The following is a 26,594-nucleotide window of genomic DNA, read 5'->3' as shown; positions in this document are numbered from 1 at the left end:
TTTGACTTTTAACGGGTGAGAAACACATTTCAATTTCAATTTATCATCCGTTTGGCAGAAGTTTTCCAAACAATTCCTTTGATTATTTTTTTGGCTCAGAAATGTCACTACTGATTTTCAATTTGTGCCCATTAACTGGACAAAAAACAAACTGTCCAAATGACAAATTTTCAAATTATTTTTTGTCTGGTATATGACCACCATACATTTAGGAATCATTCCTGCATATAGCTGGATGGCTGCACATGCTTGTTTTGGTTCATTACAGTGCTACATCGTGAAGCCATAGGATGAGCATGACAGCCAAGGAACTATCAATTTATATAACATGTGATAGGCATTACAACACTCCTATTTTTTTGTTACTGGTTTACATAACATTTTTCATGAAATTTGTACATTATCTTGTGTGTACCCAAGTATATCTGTATACTGTGATTTTTCTGCAAAGGATATAAGTCTCATTGATATGTTTTATATGCTGCAATTGCAGATCTGTCTTTGCTAAAAAAAAAAGATGCAATGTGGATTATACCCTTTTGTAAACTTATAAATCTTTCTCATAGTCTATTGGCTTTACTGAGTATAAGACTGATCACTTCTGCATATTTTAGTGTCATGCAGGACCATTTTTCTTTGAAAGTATTTCAGTAATTTAAACAGATTACAGATAAACTCAGATAACAGTTAATGTTTTTTTCCTAAATCCAGAGTATGCACAAAGCACACTATTAAATTAAACATTAATCTTCCTGAAATATAACTTGTAAAATTGAATATAATGTGCTCTTTCTTGTCAGATTGCAAGAGTGTGTATTGGATATTAATGGTGTAGAACTAAGTTCTTTCTATAGTGTTTACAGCATTGACTATTAACATAACATAGTATTTTGTACATTGATGTATTGGGACACCTCTCCAAATCATTGGATTCAGGTGTTAGAATCACCCCTATCGCAACAGGTGTAAAAAAATCAAGCATAAAAAGAACCCAGTAATAGGTGTGTCACTACCTACTTTGGCAGTCTCCTATTTGCAGCAGCTTTTTGTTCTTTTTATGCTATTTTTAGGTATATACCCACACCTTGTTCCTCATGCACACTGGACGTTTTGATAATGCTGATAATATTAGCTGTGTAAAGTCACATTAAAAAAGTGAGTTTTTCAGCTTTTTTTAGCGTTTTTGCATTAGAGTTCAGCAGCGGTTTGCCGCATTTAGCTGCGTTTTCCCGTGCATTTTCCCATTTGCATTTTTAGTGGGTTTTGTAACCAAAAAAAAAATAATTTTGGTAAAAAAAAGTCCAAAAACACTGGTTTGCAACGTTTTACCACGTTTTTTCCACGTTTTTCAGCATTAGAGCGTTTTTACAGCTAAAATAAACTATAGAAACCCACTATTTTTTTGCATTTGCGTTTTTAGTGGGTTTTTTAACCCCAAAAAATTAAAAAAATTTGGTACAAAAAGTCCAAAAACACTGGTTTGCAACGTTTTACCGCGTTTTTCCACGTTTTCAGCTTTTTTCAGCATTAGAGCGATTTTACAGCTAAAAAAATATCCTCTAGAAATCCACTAGTCCTGTTTTTTTTCCCAGCCAATAAACGTCCCTGCCAAAAAAACGTTGATTACAGTCTATGTATGCATGGACACATAGGATAACATGCTGGGGGGTTTACTAACTGTAGAAAAAATGTCAAAAGCCAAAAACAGCCACTGTAAAAATGCCAAGTGTGCATGAGGGCTTAATTTCGGTGAGTCTTAGAGCTTGTTATAAGGTTACCCTGCCTTGATATGATGGCATTCATCCACTTAATTTAGTATAAAATCAAGCACCTAGGCAAGCAGACTGCTTCTACAACCATTTGTGAAAGAATGGGTCGCTCTCAGGAGCTCATGAATTCAAGCGTGGTACTATGATAGGTTGCCACCTGTGCAATAAGTCCATCCGTGTAATTTCCTTGCTACTAAATATTCCACAGTCAACTGTTAGTGGTATTATAACAAAGTGGAAGCAACTGGGAACAACAGCAACTCAGCCACAAAGTGGTAGGCCACGTGAAATGACAAAGCGGAGTCAGTGCATGCTGAAGTGCACAGTGCGCAGAAGTCACCAACTGTCTGCAGAGTCAATAGCTAAAGACTTCCAAACTTCTGGCCAACTTTAGGCCAACTCAATATTAAACCCTGCAGACTGAGATTGGTATGCCATTAAAGCTCATGTGCGTGTAAAGGCAGGCATCCCAATATAGTGTATGTTGCCTGTTGACTTTGAATTGGCTGCCAACACATGGCAAAGGACCAAAAACCGGACCTACAGCATTTTTTGCAGCATACCACAATGCAAGCCATGTGCATTCTAGTGTGCTGCAGCATGGGTCAGGTGACATATACAGTACTGTACTTGTGCCCTATGCAGATTTGTTTTTATATTTACAAGCTCCAAGGTTGCCATTCTAATTTTGATTGCACTAGCTGTTGAATCATATATCATAAGCAAGCATGCAGAAAATAAAGCCTGAAAATCCCTCACTCCTGTCCTACACATTAGTTTCAGCTTAGGGACACCCTATGTAGTTAGAATCAGATAAATTAAAAAACTCTCAGTAGATTGTGCATTATTCCTGTGTGTTTGTGTTTTTACAGTGCTTAAGAATCCTTTAATCACTGGACTCCTACCAAGAATATGTAGTGTAAGTTCATTCAACCAGTGGGTTGAATGAAAAAAAAAAAACATCACAGGCCCTGCATCCACAAAAGCGATGTGGAGTCAGTGATTAGCCTTGCTGCGCTGTTGTGTTCTAACAGGGTCTGTCCGTCAGAATACACAGATCAGTGTCGCAGCCATTGACTGCAGTGAATGCTGATTTTCCAGCAGGACTGTTTGACTATTTGTCTATTGAACAGAGAGGGGTACACACAGACCAAATTTCATCCAGTTACTGCTGAACCTGCCAAACTTTGATATGTGTATACCCAGCTTAGAGTGATTGTAAATCCTCACATGTACATAATGAAGTGACTAACCTCAGGTTGTACACAGAGATGAAACAAATCCTCCTACAAAAGTTGTACCTGTTTATTTACAGTCCTCTCTTCTTTACAGCCATTCAAAGTCCAGAATTTATACAGCTTGTCTGAGCTTTCAGAAAACAGGGGGCCGCAGGGAGCTTAAGTTACACTGTGCACAGCTCTGTGGGGGACCTCTGAGAGCTGATTGGAGGGAAGGAACAACCCCCTTCATGCAGCACACAGAAACAGAGCTGAGGCTGTCAGTCACAGGCTGTGTGCTAGAGCTCGCTCCCCTGTCACCTTTTTACCGCTTGGTGTCAGGTAACCTGCTAGAAGTGGCTCATGCAGATAGCAAAGGAACAAGTTAGCAGACAGAAATGACACTTAGTGCTCTGCATTGGGACAAGTACAGACTATAGAGGGACATGCTTTCCTCATATTTCATGTCAGAGGTTTACAACCACTAAAGGTAAACCTACAGGAGATTGAATAGAGATTGTACACTCACCGGCCACTTTATTAGGTACACCTGTTCAATTGCTTGGTAACACAAACTTCTAATCAGCCAATCACATGGCAGCAACTCAATGCATTTGGCATATAGACATGGTGAAGACGACTTGCTGAAGTTCAAACCAGGCATCAGAATGGGGAAGAAAGGGGATTTAAGTGACTTTGAACGTGGCATGGTTGTTGGTGCCAGACAGGCTGGTTTGAGTATTTCAAAAACTGCTGATCTACTGGGATTTTTATGCACAACCATCTCTAGGATTTACAGAGTACAGGTGAAACTCAAAAAATTAGAATATCGTGTAAACGTTCATTTATTTCAGTAATGCAACTTAAAAGGTGAAACTAATATATGAGATAGACTCATTACATGCAAAGCAAGATAGTTCAAGCCGTGATTTGTCATAATTGTGATGTTTATGGTTTACAGCTCATGAAAACCCCAAATCCACAATCTCAGAAAATTAAAATATTGCGAAAAGGTGCAATATTCTAGGCTCAAAGTGTCCCACTCTAATCAGCTAATTAAGCCATAACACCTGCAGAGGGTTCCTGAGCCTTTAAATGGTCTCTCAGTCTGGTTCAGTAGGAATCACAATCATGGGAAAGACTGCTGACCTGACAGTTGTGCAGAAAACCATCATTGACACCCTCCATAAGGAGGGAAAGCCTCAAAAGGTAATTGCAAAAGAAGTTGGAAATATTTTTATTGAAAAAAATATTTTGCATCCAGCAACATAATTTTATACAAAAGTAAAAAATATAAATAACATAAACCACCTACTTGGTATCAGGAAAAGAAAAATACTGGATAACTCTCCTATGACAAATATAAACAATAAGACAAAGGAAAAAATAAACCTGGTCCTTATAACTACAGCACCCTACAAAGTGCAAAACTAAGAAGGCCTTAACAGCCCTATATATCATCCATATTCATATATACCTTACACGGCACAGATTTACTTGTTCAAGTGTTTTAGGCCTTTCTGGCCTGCCAACATACATAAACAACCTTTTTTTTGTGAGGAAAACCTCACTTATTATAAATTATCAGCCTATGTACAATTTTAAAGACAAAACCTAATACTCTACCCAACAAAGGCTAAGAAACCTAGACCTTCAGGTATACGTAGCCATTTAAAAAAAAAAACAACCTTCCAACAAAATCTAAGGGAGTGAAAGAAGAGAAAAGACACAGGACAGCAACCACACCAAGAGATCAACAGACTGCTGCTACAGGCCTGATATTCCTCCACACCTTTATCCAGACCCTTTGCCGCAGCCTGTCTTTCTCGAGACCCCAAATTTTCCCCACCTCACCAAGGATGTCACGCACCACCACCTGGACAAAAGGACCTTCTGCCGCAAGGAGACCTGGCACCGTGTATTGCACGTGAAATAACGGACAACTAGACAAACTAGAAAAAGTGTGTTTAAATCAAAGCCAGCATGACTTTCTAATGCCCCATATACCTACTCTGCATAAGACATGCAGTGCAGGAAAGGGATGCCTAGAGCCCTCCCCACCTCTTTGTACACCTCTACATTGAAGGGACCTTGAAGCAAGAAGTGGTCTTTACTTTCCACTTCACCACCACACTCTGTCCTTGGACAACCTCGATCATCCAGAGAACGATGCTTCAAATTTCCCCTCACGTAGATCCTGCCGTGGAACGCAAGCCAGGCCTGGTCCCTAAATTTCAAGGGAATCCTTTCCATATTTAACAAGCGCAAACCCTCCCTCAGAATATGGCCTGGGCAATCATTCAAGGCCAGCGGTGCATGAAATGCAGAGGCCACAATCCTCTCCCTCAAGAGCCTCCCAGGGAGTGACCTGACCTCCTCCGCAGTCACACACCACCGCCTAAGAATCTTCAAGCACGGGGCGACATAAGCCGGGAGCTTACCGTGCTAGACCCACAAGCTTCTCATTTGCCTGCCTCTCTCCCAGCAGCCAGAAAAGGTCTAAACCAAACTTGAAAAAGGCTCACCCATGCCGGCAGGTTCTCTTTCAACATATTACCAATGTTATTTAATATTATGTGTTTATGTTATTTGTGTCACTAATTTTGCACTGTTTCACTTATTCATTGATGTGTGAAGAATTTTTATGGTAGTAGCGCTACATCATTTGTGTTTCATTTAATGTTAGGCTTTATAAACATCAAAGAGAAGAAAACAATCGGGTTGACCATACCTAGGCCACCCTCCCGCCAGGATCGGTAAGTCACATTCCATTTCACAAGGTTCAGCCTGTTCCCCCATAACAGCTGGAAGAAACAACTATAGACCCTCGTGTAGAGAGACTCTGGCAAGAGACAGACGAAACTGACGTACAAGAAAATGGGGACCAAGTAGGTTTTAATTAGGTCGACCCTTTCCCTTAGGGACATCCGCCAACCCTTCCAGCATCTCACTTTGACAACAGCATCTGACAACCTGGATTCCCAATTTGTTTTACTGTAATCATCATCATGCGCTGACACACTTTTCCCCTCAATGTCCATAGCTTCACTTACAGCCCTGCATTTGGCTGCTCTCTGAAACTCTGCCTCCGCACTCCTCACTTTTAGTCCGGCAGCTCTCTCCTGAGCTCTGGAAATCCTTTTCAGCCTCAGATATACTGCTCTCTCCTTCCCCCTCAGTATCACCGGTCTCGGGCACTTATCTTCCTCCATTTCTGATTCTGTATCCTAAGATGAGAAGGTAAACTGCCTGCCTTGCAGCGGGGACTCCATCTCTGTAATGAAATCCATCAGGTCAGCCTCCTCACACTCCTCCACCTGTATTCCCCTATCTGGCTTCTGCTGTGCAGGTGGGTCAGACACCAGCACCTCACTCACTGCCTTTCCAGAAGTGGATCCCTCCATTGGGCAGACCATTGCATCCGAAGCCTCGGCTGTGGTGTCAGATGATTCTTCTGAAGACAGGACATCCCCGGGTTGGCCTCTTGCTACAGTAAAAGTCTTGTTTAAAACGCTCTTCATTACTGTACTTCTGCCTTAGTAGCCCACTTGCAGCCTTCAAGGTGGACACATGCTCCTCCTGCACACGGACCGCCTGCTTCATCCTCTCCAGCTCAGGCTTCATGGTCTTTCTCTTTGTGCTCCAGACCCTGTCATATGTTTATCTGTAACGCTTCAGATCCATCTTTAGCTGAGAAAGTTTTTCCTCCTCTCTAGCGATCCTTTTCACATGCGTGGCCACTCGTCCGCGATAGACCGTATAGGACTCAGCGGCCTTGCAGCCCTCTCCCAGGTCCTCAATAAGTGGAAATATGAGGCCGGTACTAGGGCACTTGGGTGGACCCCGGCCACCAGGGTCCTGCCTGGGAACAGTCATCTCTCCTGGGCTGGGAGAGGTATCCAGTCCCTGGCTCCAAAATAAGGCCTCTGGAAGTCAGAGAACAAGTCCACACACAACTTTCCACACCAAGCTCCTCTCAGGAAGTGGGCGCAAAAGAAGTTGGATGTTCCCAAAGTGTTGTATCAAAGCACATTGATAGAAGTTATGTGGAAGGGAAAAATGTGGAAGAAAAAGGTGCACAAGCAGCAGGGATGACCACAGCCTGGAGAGGATTGTCAGGAAAAGGCCATTCAAAAGTGTTGGGGACTTTCACAAGGAGTGGACTGAGGCTGGAGTCAGTGCATCAAGAGCCACCACACACAGACGGATCCTGGACATGGGCTTCAAATGTCGTATTCCTCTTGTCAAGTCGCTCCTGAACAACAACCAACATCAGAAGCGTCTTACCTGGGCTAAAGAAAAACAGACCTGGTCTGTTGCTCAGTGGTCCAAAGTCCTCTTTTCTGATGAGAGCAACTTTTGCATCTCATTTGGAAACCAAAGACCAGAATATGGAGGAAGAATGGAGAGGCACACACTGCAAGATGCTTGAAGTCCAGTGTGAAGTTTCCACAGTCTGTGTTGATTTGGGGAGCCATGTCATCTGCTGGTGTTGGTCCACTGTGCTTCATTAAGTTCAGGGTCAACGCAGCCGTCTACCAGGAGATTTTGGAGCACTTCCTGCTTCCTTCCGCAGACGAGCTTTATGGGGATGCTGACTTCATTTTCCAACAGGACTTGGCACCTGCCCACACTGCCAAAAGCACAAAAACCTGGTTCAATGACCGTGGGATTACTGTACTTGATTGGCCAGCAAACTCGCCTGACCTGAACCCCATAGAGAATCTATGGGGCATTGCCAAGAGAAAGATGAGAGACATGAGACCGAACAATGCAGAAGAGCTGAAGGCCACTATTGAAGCATCCTGGTCTTCCATAACACCTCAGCAGTGCCACAGGCTGATAGCTTCCATGCCACGCCGCATTGAGGCAGTAATTGCTGCAAAAGGGGCCCAAACCAAGTACTGAGTACATATGCATGCTTATACTTTTCAGAGGTCTGATATTGTTCTATGTACAATCCTTGTTTTATTGATTGCATGTAATATTCTAATTTTCTGAGATTGTGGATTTGGGGTTTTCATGAGCTGTAAGCCATAATCATCACAATTATGACAAATCACAGCTTGAACTATCTTGCTTTGCATGTAGTGAGTCTATCTCATATACTAGTTTCACCTTTTAAGTTGCATTACTGAAATAAATGAACTTTTGCACGATATTCAAATTTCTCGAGTTTCACCTGTATAGTCCGAAAAAGAGAAAATATCCAGTGAGCGGCAATTGTGTGGACGAAAATGCCTTGTTGATGTTACAGGTCAAAGGAGAATGGGTAGACTGGTTCAGCTGTAACATCCAGATGGTTGGGTCAGAATCTGGTGTAAACAACATGAAAGCATGGATCCATCCTGCCTTGTATCAACGGTTCAGGCTGGAGGTGGTGTAATGGTGTTGGGGATATTTTCTTGGCACTAGCAAGGTATAAATAAAGTGTAGGGTGAGTGTATAATCCTTTAGAGTTCGCACCTGCAGACTGCATTTTATTGCCACCTAAAAAAGGCTAGTAAATATATTTTTCTATTATTACTAGGGTTCCTATGCAAATCCTCAAATATGCCTGACATCATGCTCAAATTCATTGTCAGGTTACATCTCATCCATCACACAGCTTTGTGCTCTGACTCCTGAGGATCGGTTTGAACGGCATTCACCCCTATATACACTTTCAAGTCTCTAGAGTAACTTGGGACGTTGCTTCCTCTACCTTTCTCTGCCGGCAGGGTGATTACAATTCACAATCAGCTTTGAGCGGCGCCATAAGCTCCTTAATGTTTATGTGCTTGGGCTGCCACAAACTCTTTAAACCTTTCAAAAATCCCTGTTATTAGAGAGCTAAGATGCATTACAAAACTGCATATCTGTGTGTATGCATGTGAGATAGGAACCTTAGTCTGTAACTTCCTAAGGATAGGGACTAATGAGAATATAGAGAACATACAGTATGTTAAGATATGCATACATTTTCGACGCTATATAAATGCCTGTAATAAGGAACGGGTACTAGGATCAGTTGCAGGGAGCCTACAGGAAATACTGATGGCTAGTGTTTTGCCTTTTTGGAAGCGCAGCTTCCACAGTTCAGATCTTACTAAATTAGGTGATTGCATGGCAAACGTACTGTAAATGTGGAAGGGATGGTGTGGATCTCTATTAAGAATTATGAAGAAAGGATGTTATTGCCCTAGACTATTGCAAAATCAATTACATGACAATCACTATTTTATAGGGATTTTGATTGTTATATGATACAGTATTTCCAACAAAAAAACTGAAAAATCCAGTTGCTGTTGGATCTTTTTTGATTTCATGAAAGTCTAGACCAGAGGTCTCCAAACTTTCTAAACAAAGGGCCAGTTTACTGTCTTCCAGACTTTAGTGGGGCCAAACTGGCCAGTGGGTGTAAAGAATGTCCTAGCATCAGTGGGAGCAAACAATGTCTCAGGCTTAGTGGTCAGTGGTAGTAAAAAAATTACATAGTGACTGTGGTCAGTCGGAGGAGGAATAGTGCCACCTCATTGGTATTAGCAAAGGGAATAATGCCACATCGTTAATGTCAGTCGGAAGAATAATTTCCAATGGTTTATATCAGTGGGAGAATTTATTCCCCATCGTTGGTGTCAGTGGAAGAAACTGAACCCCATTGAGGGTGTCAGTGGAAGAAGTAATGCCCCATTGTTAGTGTCAGTGGAAGGAATAGTGGTGTCAGAAGGAATGGTGTCTCCTTGTTGCTGTCAGTGGGAGAAAGAGTGGCTCGTATCAGAAGGATGAACAATGTCCCAAGGGTTGGATAATGACCAGTAAAAGGCTGAATCCTTACACAGTTTGAGTACCACTGGTGTAACCAGATAGTGATAAGGAATATTTTTGGAGAATGGTGGTTTTCTGCTTCCGAAAGTTTATATTTGCTTTTGATGTGGAGGTTTTACAAATAACTCTTAGAGCATTGTTTTTATACTGTGATGTGAAAGTGGAAAACCCAAATACTCCTGCACTTAGGGATGGACTCTGTCATAGGGATCACACAACGAATGTCTTGGAATATGCACGCCTTGCTGCCCTCAAAGAACCGGGGAGTCCAAAAGTACTAATAGAGAAAAACAAAACAGAGGGCTCACCGGCCTTGTGCATTACCTTTAAAAGTATGTTTATTAAATTTAAAAGAAGGTATTCTACTCACAAAAGTACATGAATAGAAGCACATCATATGATAACATATGATGACATCCAAAATGACTGATGCATTTCTGAGGAAGAGGCTAGTCCTCGAAACATGTCAGACATTTTGGATGTCCATCATTCTCATCACCATTCAGAAACACAGTGCAAATTGGACAGAGCGATCTCATATGATGTGCTTATATTCATGTACTTTTGTGAGTAGAATACCTTCTTTTAAATTTAATAAACATACTTTTAAAGGTATTTCACAAGGCCGGAGCGCCCTCTATTTTGTTTTTCTCTAATTGTTTTTATACTCCAGGTGATCTCAGAAAACCCCAGGCTAACATTTTAGGAACCAAAGGCCTTTCTTGCATTGGTGAATGTCAGTGTTCATCAGGAATTCTGACAACTTAACAACACTGAACAACACTGCTGTACATTGCAGGGTTGCAGTGGAAAAAAAAAAACCTTATCTAAAACAAAAGATTGTCTCCTATCTAAAGTTTTCTTAAGACCATTTGTATAATTTAGAATATTATTATTAATATTATTATTATAATACAGGATTTTATATAGCACCAACAGTTTACGCAGTGCTCTACAACATAAGGGCAGGCAGTACAATTACAATACAAATTAATACAGGAGGATTCAGAGGGCCCTTCTCATTAGAGCTTACAATCTAAGAGGGAGGGTCAAGAGATACAAAAGGTAATAACTGTGGGGGAATATTCTGTAGACAGATCAAAAGTAAAACGTAGCTTTCAATAATTTCTTTGTAAAGTACATTTTTGATTGGACTAGAAGCACTACATTTGTTGATAGGCAAGCGCTACATTCTAGCATAAGAACCATATCACAGCATATCCAAATCCAAACATTCAAGTCAATCTGCTAAGGCATGGTTAAAGCAGAAGAAAGTTATTGTTCTGCAATGGCCCATCCTGATTTTAATTTTATAGAAATGTTCTGGAAGATCTTGAATCAGGCAGTTCACATTAAAGCTGCTCTGTAAATAAAAATGGGCTAAAAAGTATCCAAGCCAATGTGTAGGACTAACAGTTTAACATTTAGTCGCAGTTATTGTGGAGCCACATAAGTTACTGAAAACAAAGGTTTACATTTTTTACCACAAGTACAGTAACTTTGCATTATTTTGCTATAAATACACTATATGAGCAAGCATTATGTTTTAGACTCCTTTGTTTAAGGATTAGTTCTCATAGGTCAAATTTATTCAGAAATATTCATGATTTGAAGGGCGCTGCAACTGATTCTGGAGGCATTTTAGAAATATAAAGAAGGGATTCAAACATCATAGTTTATCATATCATTTTAGAAAGCATCATAATAGAGATCCGGCATCGTTAAAATTTTGTGGGATAGATAGAGTAGAAGCCCCTTGGAGAGGAGGAAATATGGTAATAAATGTTTCTCAAAATGAAATGAAGTGGATTTATAAAATGGGTACATTGTATCCTAATGGGTTGAATGCAGATATTGATATAAATTGCTTTTTGTCCAATTGGTAATATATAGTTAATGTCCGAAGTGCGTTTTCATGATTAGGTGTTTTTGAATTTTTATATTATATATAATGTTTACATATTATATATATATATATTTTTTATATAATTGTGGAATTTATCTTTATTTGTTTTTTATCTAATTTCTTTTTTATTTAATTTATTTTTATTTATAATTATTTATTTTTATTTTAATTTTATTTTTATTTTTATATTTATTTTTATTATTATTTTTATTTTTATTTTTATTTTTTATTTTTACTTTTACATTTATTTTTATTATTTATTTTTATTTTTATTTTTTTTTTATTTACATATTTTTATTTTTATATTTATTTTTATTTTTATTTTTCTTAATTTTATTTTAATTTTATTTTTATTTTTATCTTTATTTTTATTTTATTTTATTTCCATACAGATTTTTATTTAATGTATTGTAATTTCCTGTTTTTACCTTTATGTTTGGGGTGGAAGACTTAAGGTTATAAAATTATGTTTTTTAATTTAAATGCATCTAATTTAAATGCATCTGTTTCTGCTGTAAGGGGACCCCACATGGGTATACAGAGGGATGGCGGTGATGGACAGGTTTGTGTCCAGGTTTGTGTCCAGATTAATGAGTGGGAGGGATCTCCCATTGCTTTATAAACGGCTTGGAAGTGGAAAAGAGAGTCTTGATAACGCCCTGTGGGTGGGGCGAAACGCGTTGACGCACTTCCGGTTGCCTGTTCCGGCGTCTGACGTCATTTCCGGTGAGTGGAACGCACGCCGAGCGGTGCGTTCCAAGGGGCCATCTTAGCATAGTGGATGAGTCTGCATCTGAGGTCTGCCATCCTGCTGTATACTAGGCTGTGGGGTCTTTTATGCAAAAGTCGCTGTACTTGGAAAGTGGATCGTTTTTTAAAGGAAATCGTTGTTGTTTCAAATAAAATGCGGGTTATATCCCGCTAAAATGTGAGTGGTCTGGAGAGATTATTTTGATGAGAAACCACTACGGTATCACGCTATGGTCTTTTCTTCTTCCTGATTTTCCTTGGGGGATTCGGTGAGAGGAGTAACCAGAAGAGGTACCCATATACAAGAGGGAGCAGTATTTGGAGGTCTCATAAAAAGTAAAGGGGGTCCAGGAGCCCTTAATATTCCTGAAAGGCGTGTGACTCACTAATATCTGGTGAGTGCGGTTAATGTTGGTTTTTGCACTGGTGGATGGTGAAGGGATCAAAGGCACGGAAGAATCCAATGAAAATTATAATTTAAATTACAATTTGACTTATTTTGTCACGGGACTATTAATTTATATAAATTTTTTGGGATTTTTTTGTCACTGGACTTATGAATTTAAAAATTATTTATATATTTATTTATATATATACAGTTGCAAGAAAAAGTATGTGAACCCCTTGGGATTACGTGGAGTTTTGCATGAATTGGGCATAAAATGTGCTCTGAACGTCATCTAAGTCACAACAATAGAAGAACACAGTCTGCTGAACATAATACTACACAAACATTAGATGTTCCCATGGTTTAATTGCACATAACATGTAAACATTCACAGTGCAGGGAGGAAAAAGTATGTGAGTCCCTAGCTTAATGACTTCTCCCAGAGCTATTTGGAGCCAGGAGTGAGCCAACCTTGACTCCAATCAGTGTGATGATATTGGATGTGTTGCTGACAGCTGTCCTGCCCTTAAAAAACACACACCTGTTTTGGGTTTACTGGTTTCAAGAAGCACTCTCTGATGTGAACCATGCCTCGCAGAAAAGAGCTCTCAGAAGACCTATGATCAAGAATTGTTGACTTGCATGAAGCTGGAAAGGGTTACAAAAGTATCTCCAAAAGCCTTGATGTTCATGTGTCCACGGTAAGACAGACTGTCTACAAATGGAGAAAGTTTAGCACTGTTGCTACTCTCCCTAGGCATGGTCGTCCTGTAAAAATGACTGCAAGAGCACAGCGCAGAATGCTGCATGAGGTAAAGAAGAATACCAGAGTGTCAGCTAAAGACCTACAGAAATCTCTGGCACATGCTAACATTTTTGTTGACACATCTACAATAAGGAAAACATTAAACAAGAATGGAGTACATGGGAGGACACCACGGAGGAAGCCATTGCTGTCCAAAAAGAATATTGTAGCACGTTTGAAGTTTGCAAAAGAGCACCTGGATGTTCCACAGCACTACTGGCAAAATATACTGTGGACAGATGAAACCAAGATTGAGTTGTTTGGGAAGAACACACAACACTTTGTGAGGAGAAAAAAAGGCACAGCACACCAACATCAAAACCTCATTCCCACTGTAAAACATGGCGGAGGGAGCATCATGGTTTGGGGCTGCTTTGCTGCCTCAGGGCCTGGACGGATTGTTGTCATTGATGGGAAAATGAATTCCAGAGTTTATCAAGACATTTTGCAGGAAAACGTACGACCATCTGTCCGCCAACTGAAGCTCCGCAGAGGATGGGTGATGCAACAGGACAATGACCCAAAGCATACAAGTAATTCTTCAAAACAATGGCTGCCACAGCACAGAATACGCCTTCTGGAGTGGCCCAGTCAGAGTCCTGACCTCAACCCGATTGAAATGCTGTGGCATGACCTTAAGAGAGCGATTCACACCAGACATCCCAAGAATATTTCTACACTGAAACAATTTTGTGAAGAGGAGTGGTCCAAAATTACTCCAGATCGTTGTGCAGGTCTGATCTGCAACTACAGGAAACGTTTGGTTGAGGTTATTCCTGCCAAAGGAGGGTCAATCAGTTATTAAATCAAAGGTTCACATACTTTTTCCTCCCTGCACTGTGAATGTTTACATGTTATGTGCAATTAAACCATGGCAACATCTAATGTTTGTGTAGTATTATGTTCAGCAGACTGTGTTCTTCTATTGTTGTGACTTAGATGACGTTCAGAGCACATTTTATGCCCAATTCATGCAAAACTCCACGTAATCCCAAGGGGTTCACATACTTTTTCTTGCAACTGTATATATATATATATTATTTTTTTACTAGCACAAAAGTGGTTTGTGTCACGGTTTTTTAAGTTTGTTTAATAGGTTGGGTAATGCAATTTATTATGTGGGTTTGCGCTGGTATTTATTGATATAAGTTTTTTTAGTTTTTGCACCTGTGTACAGCAGCATCTCACGGGGAATTGTGTGTTTATTAGGAGAGTCCTGGGCGCTGAGGTTTTTTCTTTTTTACATATTTGAGGTGTTATCACTTTTTGAAACTTAGCAGCCATGGATATTTTCAATTTTGCATCTCAGAAAAGGGTCAATATAGAGGATGTTTTTTCACAAAATTATGAGCATATGGATTTAACTAAAGATTTTAGGCACCTTAAGAATTCATTGGATAAACAAATTAGAGCATGGTGGGATGTAGTCACTCTTGAAAAATATATTAAAGAGAGGATCACGCCTAGGAGGTTAAGGTGGGAGGTGGGACCAAATGATGGTTTGATGAGTAAGGAATTGGATGAGGAATGGTTCTCTTTTTTTAATAATGTGGAAATGAAACTAATGGAACTTATTGTACAGAGAAGGAAAAGGAAACTTAAGTTGTTGGATGAAAAAATTCAGGAATTAAAAGACAAAATGACACCTTTCAGTAATTCCAGTGAGTTTGGAGATAAGGTTAAACAAATTCAGGAATATGTTAAAAAAGTGGATGAAGATACACAGAAAAAGAAAATTAAAATATAGTATCGAGATATGCAGGACTATAAAAATTATAATGTTTATAAATGGCAAGAAGATGTTACGAGTATTAATAGTGAATCTAGGAGCTCCTCACCAGGAATAGGAAATGAGAGGACGACAGGGAAATCACCTATGGTTAAAAATAAATCCCCTCAGGGTAAAAAAAAATCCCCTATGAAAAGTAAGGAACAAAATGGGACACCCAAATATAATGTGCCAGTATTTAACAGGTTTGAGCCTTTTAATAATTGGGGCACCCTAGTACCTCATGAATATGGATATCCTCCAATGAGGGAGGATTTTCAGAGGGGGGGGTATGGGGGACCCCCATGGAGAGGGGGAGGAGGAAGGGGGTCATTCCAGATGAGGGGAAGAGGAGGACCTTTCTATCCACCCAGGAGAGGGGGAGGAGGGTGGAACCAACAGGACCCCTACTGGCCAAAAGGAGGGGATGCAGAGGGGGGAAAAGGAAAAAGAAAGAGGTCAGCCTAAATCAAGGGATTTTTAATTTGAGTGATTCTGTTTTAAATGAAGAAGAGTTAAAAGTTTTAGCATTAGGATTGAAATACGCACCGGACAAAAAACTTAATAAACTGGAAACTTATATTGATATACATAAGTTTGTGAGGAAAGTAAATTTAAAGAAGTATTGGGCTAATAAGACTAACAAGAATTTTGAGTATAACAGTGAAAAGGGAGAGGACTATTTTCTGCATACACAGCTGAGGAATAAATCTGTGTTTAATCCGAAAATCTCTAATAATTGTTGTGTAGAAACGTTTAAAAAAATGGTGGAACATGACCTGGAGGATTTATCCATTCCCTTTATGAGGAAGAAACAGGATTTAGAAACTGTTATAAAAAAACTGGAGGAAAATAAAAATATCGTTATAAGGCCGGCAGATAAGGGTGGTGGCTTGGTGGTACTAAATAAGGTAGATTATTACACAGAACTAAGTAGATTGGTAGATGATGTTGAAACATATGAGTTGTTAAGGGGTAACCCTACCATTAAATATAAGAATTTGCTAATAAAACATGTTAAAGAAGGTGGTAAAAGAGGAATACTTAACAAAAAAGAGATCAAATATTTGGTACCATCTGCTCCAATAACACCAGTGATCTACCAATTACCAAAAATCCACAAAGATCTTATAAAACCCCCCGGGAGACCCATTATTAGTGGAGTAGATTCTTTGTTTTGTAGACTGGGTGAATATGTGGATAAGTTCCTGCAACCTCTAGTTTCCATGTTTCCAGCGTACTTGAGGGATAGTGGTGATCTGATCAATTTGATTAGGGGAATTAGTGAAGAGGGGAGGTGTGTGATGGCTAGTGTGGATGTTAATTCCCTGTATACTAATATAAGGCATGCGGATGCACTAGGAGCAGTTAAGTGGGCCTTAGAGGCTAAAGCAGGTTTGAAATCACAGCAAACTGAATTTATACTTAATAGTTTAGATTTAGCTATGTCACATAATTACTTTTGGTATTCTGGTAAATACTATAGGCAAGCAAGGGGTGTGGCCATGGGGGCCAAGTATGCACCATCGGTGGCGAATTTGTTCATGAGTAGATGGGAAAGTGAAGCCATTTTCAAGAAAAGAACTACAGAGTTGCTAGTTTATAGAAGATTTATCGATGATATTATTATAATTTGGAAAGGTACAAGAGAGACATTGGAGGAGTTTATTCAAGAGATAGGGAACAATTCTTTCAATATATCATTTACTAAAAATATTAGTGAGGAGGTAGTAGATTTTTTGGACCTGACAATTTACAAGAAAGATGATAGGTTTTATACCAAGACATATTTCAAGCAAGTCGATAGGAATGGATACATCCCAAATTTTAGTTGCCACCATAGAAATTGGCTAAAATCCATCCCTAAGAGTCAGCTTATTAGGATCAAACGTAATTGTGATGATGAAGGTGTTTTCTTGGAGCAGTCTGAGGTGTTATTGCAAAGGTTTAGGGAGAAAGGCTATGGAGAAGAGAATTTGGCTGTTTCATTGGAACAGGTTAGAAAGATTAGTAGAGATGAACTCTTAAAGAAAAAAGAAAATAAAAAGAAGTTGGGAGATGTGGCTTTCATTACAGGATATTCTAAGCATTATAAATTGGTTGAAAACATCATTAAAAAATATTGGTCAATTCTAATGAGGGACGAAACTCTTAGGAAAGTGCTACCTAGTAAACCCTTGTTTATATATAGAAAACCACCTACTTTAAGATCTCGACTTGTAAAAAAAATGTTCCAGATGTACCTAAGAAAATGGTTACTTTTTTAGATAGGGCTGGCTTTTTCAAGTGTGGGAGATGTTTGGCTTGTAGATCCCTGAAAGGGGACAGGAAAAAGCATTACAAGGATTTTCAATCCTGTTATAATGGAGCATCCCATAAGATCAATAAGTTTATATCATGTGACAGTACGCATGTCACCTATCTGCTGGAGTGCTCTTGCAAACTCCAGTATATAGGGAGAACAACGAGAAAACTTGCCACCAGATTGGGAGAACATATTAGAAATATAAAGAAGGGATTCAAACATCATAGTTTATCATATCATTTTAGAAAGCATCATAATAGAGATCCGGCATCGTTAAAATTTTGTGGGATAGATAGAGTAGAAGCCCCATGGAGAGGAGGAAATATGGTAATAAATGTTTCTCAAAATGAAACGAAGTGGATTTATAAAATGGGTACATTGTATCCTAATGGGTTGAATGCAGATATTGATATAAATTGCTTTTTGTCCAATTGGTAATATATAGTTAATGTCCGAAGTGCGTTTTCATGATTAGGTGTTTTTGAATTTTTATATTATATATAATGTTTACATATTATATATATATTTTTTTTTTATATAATTGTGGAATTTATCTTTATTTGTTTTTTATCTAATTTCTTTTTTATTTAATTTATTTTTATTTATAATTATTTATTTTTATTTTTATTTTATTTTTATTTTTTTGGGATTTTTTTGTCACTGGACTTATGAATTTAAAAATTATTTATATATTTATTTATATATATATATTTTTTATTTTTTTACTAGCACAAAAGTGGTTTTGTGTCACGGTTTTTTAAGTTTGTTTAATAGGTTGGGTAATGCAATTTATTATGTGGGTTTGCGCTGGTATTTATTGATATAAGTTTTTTTGGTTTTTGCACCTGTGTACAGCAGCATCTCACGGGGAATTGTGTGTTTATTAGGAGAGTCCTGGGCGCTGAGGTTTTTTCTTTTTTACATGATTCTGGAGGCAGTTTGATGCTGTTGTAAGCACAGGTACACTATCCGTCATATGTGTGTGTCGGAAAATGTGTTTTGTAATGTATGCACACATACCAGCATACAATTTGGTTTTGAATGTAAAATTATAGGATTACTATAATTTTGTTTGTACCAGAATATTTAACTTCATATACTATACTAAAGCAAGTTTAACATTTCTACCCATAGACAATACTGTAAATGTTAATCAATCCTAAATGGTGAAGTATGTCCAATTACAACTACCTGCCTAATATATCTTAACTAAAAACCCTCCTGTCTCCTAGCCCAGTCCTCCGTGCTTGAGAGTTCTTTACCAGTATGCTGATACTTTTAATTGTAATTTATCTGCATTGCCTCACCCTGTCCTAAACACATTGTCCAAATGAAGAGCATGTCATATTTAAAGTGTTACTAAACCCAGGAACCTACATTCACTATATCTGGTCTCCCACAGTACATACAATGTGGAAATGCAATTATTTTAGTAAATATATACTGCTAAATACCTTTTCTCATCAGTAGTTAGAGCAGTCTTGTGACTTCTATCAGTGTTCAGCAGAACACTGGTTAAAGCTTGTAGGAGGAGTTTTATTTCTGCTCTAGGAGGATGCAAAACCCCTGACCTCTGTTTGGACAGTGCTTATTGGCCCTGTGCTGATCACATGCACTCTCCCAAGACAAAAAAAACCCTTTCTAGCAATACACACTAAACTGAGCATGTGCAGAGTGTCTCCACATGATATGTCTTATCAGGAGACAAGAGAGAGACACTGGCAGAAGGGAGGATCAGAGAAGTCAGGATCAAACAGCGTTTTTACACAATGCAGAGGATTAACCACATAGGTTTGACAGTGAGTACAACAAGCATGCTTTACTGCATATACAGATTTATACAGGCTGATTTTACTGTTGTGGGTTTAGTAACACTTTAAGTACAAAAAAATAGTATGCTAATTAAAATAATTATTTTTTTTTTCTTTTTTAGTGAGAACTGAACAAAGCATGTAAGCAACCTTGAAAGAATGAACTCCTAAAACATGCATGGATGTAAATTCTAATTTGTGGAATGAATACCAGCCATGCACCATTTGTTTCAGCTGGTCTTAGAGCAGAAAGATCTGTCCAGAGCAGGTGACTTGTTCTCATTAGATGATTTTGAAATTGAGGGTAGCCTGTCTGAAGCTCTGGAACAAATCAGGATTATATCATCCTCCTCGGTAAGTAAAAACATGTACTTTAAGCAACCCTGTGTGCCTTGACTCACATCATGTTAGTATACAGGTCTATCATTTCTGTCAATGTAGGGTATAGAAAGATTAAACCAATACTAGTGCTCCTATTACAGTATGTTTGAAATATTTCCTATGACAGCTTGTTTTACTGTAATACAGAAACATGGGCCAGCATGCAGTTGCTCTCAGTGTGTTCCTTTATGCTGATGTGGACCAGCCGCAAGGTTCCCTCATGTGCATGTCTATAAAATGGAAATACTAAAACCACTTAGGTATCTGTTACAGATCTGCAGCTTTGCTGCTGATCTGTGACATCTACTCCCAAAGACCAACAGGTGTGCTGGTACATTTAGTTGCAGCTTTAAAGAATAAAAGAATAATTCCAGGCTTGGACCAATGTAACTATGTATAGCCCATACCTGGCCGGTGTCCCTGGAGGGTGGAAATCACTGAAGTAGACACAGCTAATCCAGTGATCTCCATATGTTTCCGGAGTCCCATGCTAAGTGATCAGCCTGATGCATTGTGCAAAATGTTCTTTGGACGAGCTGGAGAGCATGACCCCACCACCTTCCTCTCCACCCCATCCAATCAGAGAATGCTTTGCGTTCATTCATTCAGAAGAAAAGCATTCTCTGATTTGTACCTGTGCTGACTTCCTGTATTCAGAATGCATCAGGCCAGCAGCTCAGCACAGGGCATGGAAACAAGTGGAGATCACTGAAATAGCGTAGTCTACCTAAGTGATTTCTAGTTTTGCAGGGGCATTAACCAGGTATGGTATATACAAGCTTGGAATTCATCCTTGAGTTGCAAGGTTCTGAGCAGCCTAGGACAGAGATTTGGTTGGGATGCCTTTATTACTTCTGATGGATTTCCTGATTGAAGCCTCTTGTGGCCTGGTTTCTTCTTTTACAGTATTTGGATCGTCTGCATTAATGTCTTTGTCTGTGTCACTTTGTTGCTTGTTTTCATGTGCCACTGATGTGGAACTTCCCTCATTTTGAAGTGTTTGTGTTAATTCATGAAATTTTGAACACACTTAAGTTCAATTGACAGTTACACTTCTACTGATGTTACCTTGTTTGTGTCTTGGTGTAGAACTCTTGATCCCTTTTGAGATTAATTGTACCCCACAAGTACACCTTCCTATGCGTGAGCATCCCATTTTGTACATTTTTCTTTTGGGATGTGCAGATGGGCTTTGCTTCCAAAAATGTTTAGATGGTTCAAATTCAGTATGTGGTTGGCATATCTGCATCAAACAGCATGGCTCTTCCATTCTCGCATAGAGTTTGATCCATTCTTTCTGTAACTCTGTTTTGTTCTGAGTTGTATGGTGCAGTAGTTTGAAATACTATGTCGTGCTTTCTGAGAATCGCCTCTGTATTATCACTTATATATTCAGTTCCATTGTCTGTGTGCAATACACCCAGCATTGTGCCAAATTTGTTGCTTACTTGAGTCAAATACTGTTGAAGTTTCTCTGGTACTTCACTTTTGTTGTGTAACAGATATAGGTGTCCGTTTATGACACACAGAATAGCTGCGATTCAGAGGATCACAGCTATTCTCTGGTCATTCACAGTTTATGACACCCAGGAGAATATGTTCAGCCCTTCTCTGGCGATCTGTGTTCTCCCTCCAGATTCTCCAGCCCAGAGCTGGAGAATTGGAGGGACCGAAAACTAAGCAGAGATAATTTACCTCTGTTTAGTAAACTGATCTTTTACTGTAATCTCACGAGATTATAGTAAAATCAGCCGTTTTCCAGCGTTTGTAGACCGTTCTCCCTTCGTTTGGAGAACTGACCTACATATGCTTCATAAACGGCATTCACAGGAGAACTGTGTTCTCCGAGAATGCCGGAGAACTGAGCAGCAATCTATTACTGATGGTTCATAAACGGACACCATAGTATAGTATACCTGGAGTAATCATCTATAAAAGTGAGAAAATACCTTTTATTTCCTGGAGTCAGTTTTCCCATTGGAATGAAAATATCTGAAGTCCAGAGGTTTCATATCTCTGCCATTACTCTGCTTTGGAAAGGCTTTTTCTGTCATTTTTCCTTTTATACAGCTGGTGCATTTAATTGTTTGATCACATGGACTAATTTTTATTCCACTTGCTTAGTCATTCTCAGTTTATTTCTTTTATCTCTCAGGACATCTGTGCCCAAGTCATCTGTACAATGTGTGAATACAGTTTAAATGCTTTTCCTCCTTGGAAGTATTAACCGCCTCATTGCCATTCAGCTGATACATTTCATCTGTAATTTTAGTCTTTGCAAATAAGATATCCCCTTTTGTGATGACACAACTGTCATCTTAGAAGGTCACTACATTGCCTTGTTTTGTGAACTTCTTTACTTAAGATTAGTTTCAAGAGCAGGGACATTCAGGACAATTTTCACAGGCATCTATCTGGTGACACTCTGAGAAATAGGACAGTAAAGAAAACAGTCTCCTATTCCATCTGATTCCATTATTTGCCCATTAGCTGTGGTGATTTTTTTCTGTTTTACTCTGGTCAAGGTGAATAAAGAAATTTCTGTCATTTGTCACGCGCCTTGTAGCTCCTGAATCAACACACTATGCCTGAAAAGATGAGGTGCAGTTTATTCCTTCACATTTTTGGCCTTTTGGAGTCTAGTGTGTTTTTCCATTCTAGCTTTCCAGATTCTACAATCTGCTTTTAAATTACCTTGTTTCTTGCACACAAAGCAGTCATGTGTTTTTTGTTGCATGCTACTGTTTTTATTCCTATTTTTCATCTTTAAAACATACTTTGTGACAGAAGCACCGTCACTATTAAAGGAAAAGTTAAATTTTTGATAAAAAATAATAAATGCACATTTTTGCAGCTAAACAAATGTGGATTAATTATTATTTTTGTCTACATTGCCTGTAAAGCAATGTATCAGCGATCAGCAGATCGCTGGTGCCATGCAGGTCTTCTGCAGATCTATCAGTATATCTGTTTGCCCATACGGGAGGTACGAGCCAGCAGATATACTGACAGGAAGACACAAAGCTGTGGTAGGCTGTCGGGACTTATATTTTTAAATTCACAGAACACTGTGAATGCGTGATGCAGCCTGGGGGGGGGGGGGAAGCCCCGCACTACCACGTTTTTCTTTTAATTTGACAGCTTGCGGGAAGGAGACGATCCCCCACTATCTGTCAAAGCATGGGATCGGTGGGCAGAGGGGGCCGGTGCTTTCATAACATGTTACATGTTACACCCTGAATATGGGTGTAACATGTTATGAAAGGTGAACTTATCTTTTAATGCATGCTGTTTTACGCTTCTATTCTTCCATAAGCTGTCTCGTAACATATTCTAATGTCAGTTCATCATCTTGATGTGCATCAAGTGCTATAGAAGTATTTCATAACTTACTGGTAAACAACTAAATAATAGTGCTGCTGCATCTCAGGCATTTAACCATTTCCAAAGTGTGCCTTATGTAATCCTACATATCCTGGCCTTTTATCAGCTTGGTTTGGTTAGCTTTCTAATCTAATATAGTTTATTGCTCAGATGAGCTCTTTCATGTACTTTTTGTAATCCTTCCCACATTTCCATTGTAGTTTCACACTTATAAACAGTATATGTATGATTTGACAACTTCTGTGCTAAGAGAGATTGTGTTCTGAGCTTTTTGATCTTTCTCTATCCACTCATCTGAAGGGTGTTTTGGCCAAACTTCATTGATGCATTTCCACATACCTTCATTCATTAATTTTCATTATGAATTTCCAAGACTGGTAGTTCTGGTTTGTCAGGTTTGCAAATGAAAACTTTATTGCAGATGTGCTACTGGCCATTTTCTTTCATTCTGTTTCAGCCTTCTTTCTGTTGCTGTATCTTGCACTTCTTGTGCCATAGCAGCCTATGACTGGGTGCCTGGCTGGATGTCTGGGCCCATATCCTGTTACAGATTTTGTATATAGCCCTACAGAACAGACAGTGCACAGTCCACATGTGTTTATCTGCTGCTTCACTGCAAACAGGAAACAGGAACTATATTCAGGAAGAAGACATAGAGTATAGTCATAGATACAGCAACAAACTTCTAAACACTGCAATCTACTCATTAAAGTATGTATCTCTACTGAACACTGAGCTAGTTCTTGCAAATTACATGAACATTGTATTCCAACACCTAGTGTTCCTTTAGCCAGACTCTCTTTATTTATTTTATTTAGTATCTTTCTTAGCTTTCCAGTGTGATCCCAGTGCCCCCAGTGTTCCCAGTGTTGTCTGTTGTCCAGGCTATACTCAGTGACCCTATGTGTTCCTGCTTTAACCTGTATCCTTAACCTGTGGTATCCTCTGAGCATTCTAGTGTGCTTTTGCTTCTGTTTTCCTTGTGTCCCTTTACCAGTTTTTAGCCTCCCTGCACTTTTGTGAAATCATGTGAGTTTTAACCTGCCATTTGTTACCAACACCCTCATCTGCAGTCTATTTCACTGTCCCCCAGTGCATTTCTAGTCTGTTTCTGGCTCTGTGTCCCTGGGCACGTCTGTTGCTCTTAGTGATTTCTGTCTGTCTCTGTGCAATACTGCTCTTTTCTAGTGTTTCTGTGGGTCTTCGTGCACTACCATCCATTCCCAGTACTTCTGTGTGTTTATGTGCACTCTTGCCAGTGTGGGCTGTAATAGGTACTGACTTGTGGTCCCAGAGTGTGGTGCTGCAAGGAACTCTTAACTGCTCACCAGCCTTTAGCTCACAGTAGCTTCCTGGTCGATTGAGTCAGAGGGCCACAACCTGGAAATCGACTGCAGTGCAACCCATCTACTTCTTCAAGAGCTCTGGAGAAGACAAGGCAGTTCCTAAGAATCTATACATTGACCCTTTCATGGGCCCTCACCCTTGCTTTATGTGTGAGCATGCTGGGTTCTCCTCCATTGGTACCAAAGGATATCCTCCCAGTCCTGGACTTCTTGTGCACCCCACCTGCATGCTTTGTACCTGCGCTCTCTGGTTACCCCAGTGTACCTCTGTGTTCCCGGTATATACTGTTACCACTGTGTTTCTGATTCGTGTTAGCCCGGCACCCCTGTGTTCTAAGTGTCTCTTAAGAGTACTCCTGTCTGCCTGTAAGGCCAGCACCCCAGAGCTGCAATATATTCCTGCCATAACTGTGATTCCAGTCGTACATGCTTTCCTAAATGCTGATCTATTGTGGTTCCCTGTAAAACTATTACTTTTTTTTTTTTTTTTCTTCTACCTAAAATTGCAGATCTCCACAAAGGTGTGAACCTGCCTTAAGAATGCACATGACAGTTGTATTTAGAAAATAATTCCTTTTACCAGAATTCAGCTTTAAATAGCTTGTTGTCAAAGGAAATGAATGGGTTGCACACTGATAACGTCACCATTATGAGAAAAACTATTTTTAATGCAGTGACAGAAGTTCACAAGATGTCATCCCACCTGTCTTTCCTCCTCTTGCTCCAATGCATTTTGCTTGCAAAAGGACTCAATCAAGCCTGTTTATATCAATTTATAAAATTTGTTTCAATCCGTAGTTCTCAATGTACTGTACGTAAAATTATGTTAGTTGGCATAAAATACATTAAATAACATTAATGGAGAATCATGTTAACTTTTGACAAGATTATTAGACCATAAGATATCCTGCTTTATCCTTGATATACTAAAATAAATCCTTAACTGAAAACAAAAACACAGGCGCAACTAACACTGTGGCTGTTTTTTTGGTTTTGTTCCACAGATGCATAGAAGTTTATTTACTAAAGCCGGAGAGTGCAAAATCCAGCTCACTTCTGCATAGAAACCAATCAGCTTCCAGGTTTTTTGCCAAAGCTTAATTGAAGACGCTGTAGTTAGAAGCTGATTGGTTCTTATGCAGAAGTGAACCTGGTTTTGCATTCTCCAGCTTTAGTAAATAAACCCCAATATGTTCTCACTGCCTGTTGGTACAAATTACCACACTTTTCATTCTTTTCCATCTCATATTTTACAACACCTACGTGTTTTACCTAGAGGTAATTACTAACAATTGTCTGAGACAAGTTCTGTCTCATTTTTCTTCTTCTTAGCTTTTTTTCCACACACCTTAGACAATGAAAATTTATAAGCTGACTGGCTGTGTGCCAGAAGAGACAAAGTTTGTCTCAGATGCTTGTTATTAATTCCTCCTATGTATGCTCTCCAAACTCCTCTCCTGCACATATTGGTCACCATCATACCCTCTGCACTCCTCTCCAGCAAATACTACCTGCCGTCATACCCTCTATACTTCTCCCCAGCAAATACCACCTGTTGTCATACCCTTCGCACTCCTGTCCTACAAATACTACCTGCCATCATACCCTCCACATTTCTCTGCTGCATATACCACCTGCCATCATACCCACAATATTCCTCTGTTGCATGTACCACCTGCCATCATATCCACCACATTCATCTGTTGCATGTACCACCTGCCATCATACCCACCACATTCATCTGTTGTATATACCACCTGCCATCATACCCATCACATTCCTCTGTTGCATATACCACCTGCCATCATACCCTCCACATTCCTCTGTTGCATATACCACCTGCCATCATACCCTCCACATTCCTCTGCTGAATATACCACTTGCCATCATACCCTTCACATTCCTCTGCTGAATATACCACCTGCCATCATACCCTCCACATTCCTCTGCTGCATGT

The 26,594-nt window shown here is 39.3% G+C and overlaps 1 protein-coding gene across 1 annotated transcript in view; it reads left to right on the top strand.

Annotated features, from left to right (window-relative positions):
- Positions 1–26,594, top strand: part of VEPH1 (ventricular zone expressed PH domain containing 1) — a 468,187-nt gene that overhangs the window by 23,350 nt on the left and 418,243 nt on the right. The window contains exon 2 of the mRNA XM_089675407.1: positions 19,649–19,880. Coding sequence (XP_089531533.1) covers positions 19,743–19,880 — 138 coding nt within the window. The 5' untranslated portion in view covers positions 19,649–19,742. The remainder of the gene's footprint in view (positions 1–19,648; positions 19,881–26,594) is intronic.

The sequence above is a fragment of the Staurois parvus genome, unplaced genomic scaffold, assembly GCF_062004578.1.
Source record: "Staurois parvus isolate SC_StPar_1 unplaced genomic scaffold, SC_StPar_1.0 ptg000155l, whole genome shotgun sequence".
NCBI lineage: Eukaryota > Metazoa > Chordata > Amphibia > Anura > Ranidae > Staurois > Staurois parvus.
Note: the sequence above shows the minus strand (reverse complement) of the source record. Positions and strands in the feature narration are given on the sequence as shown.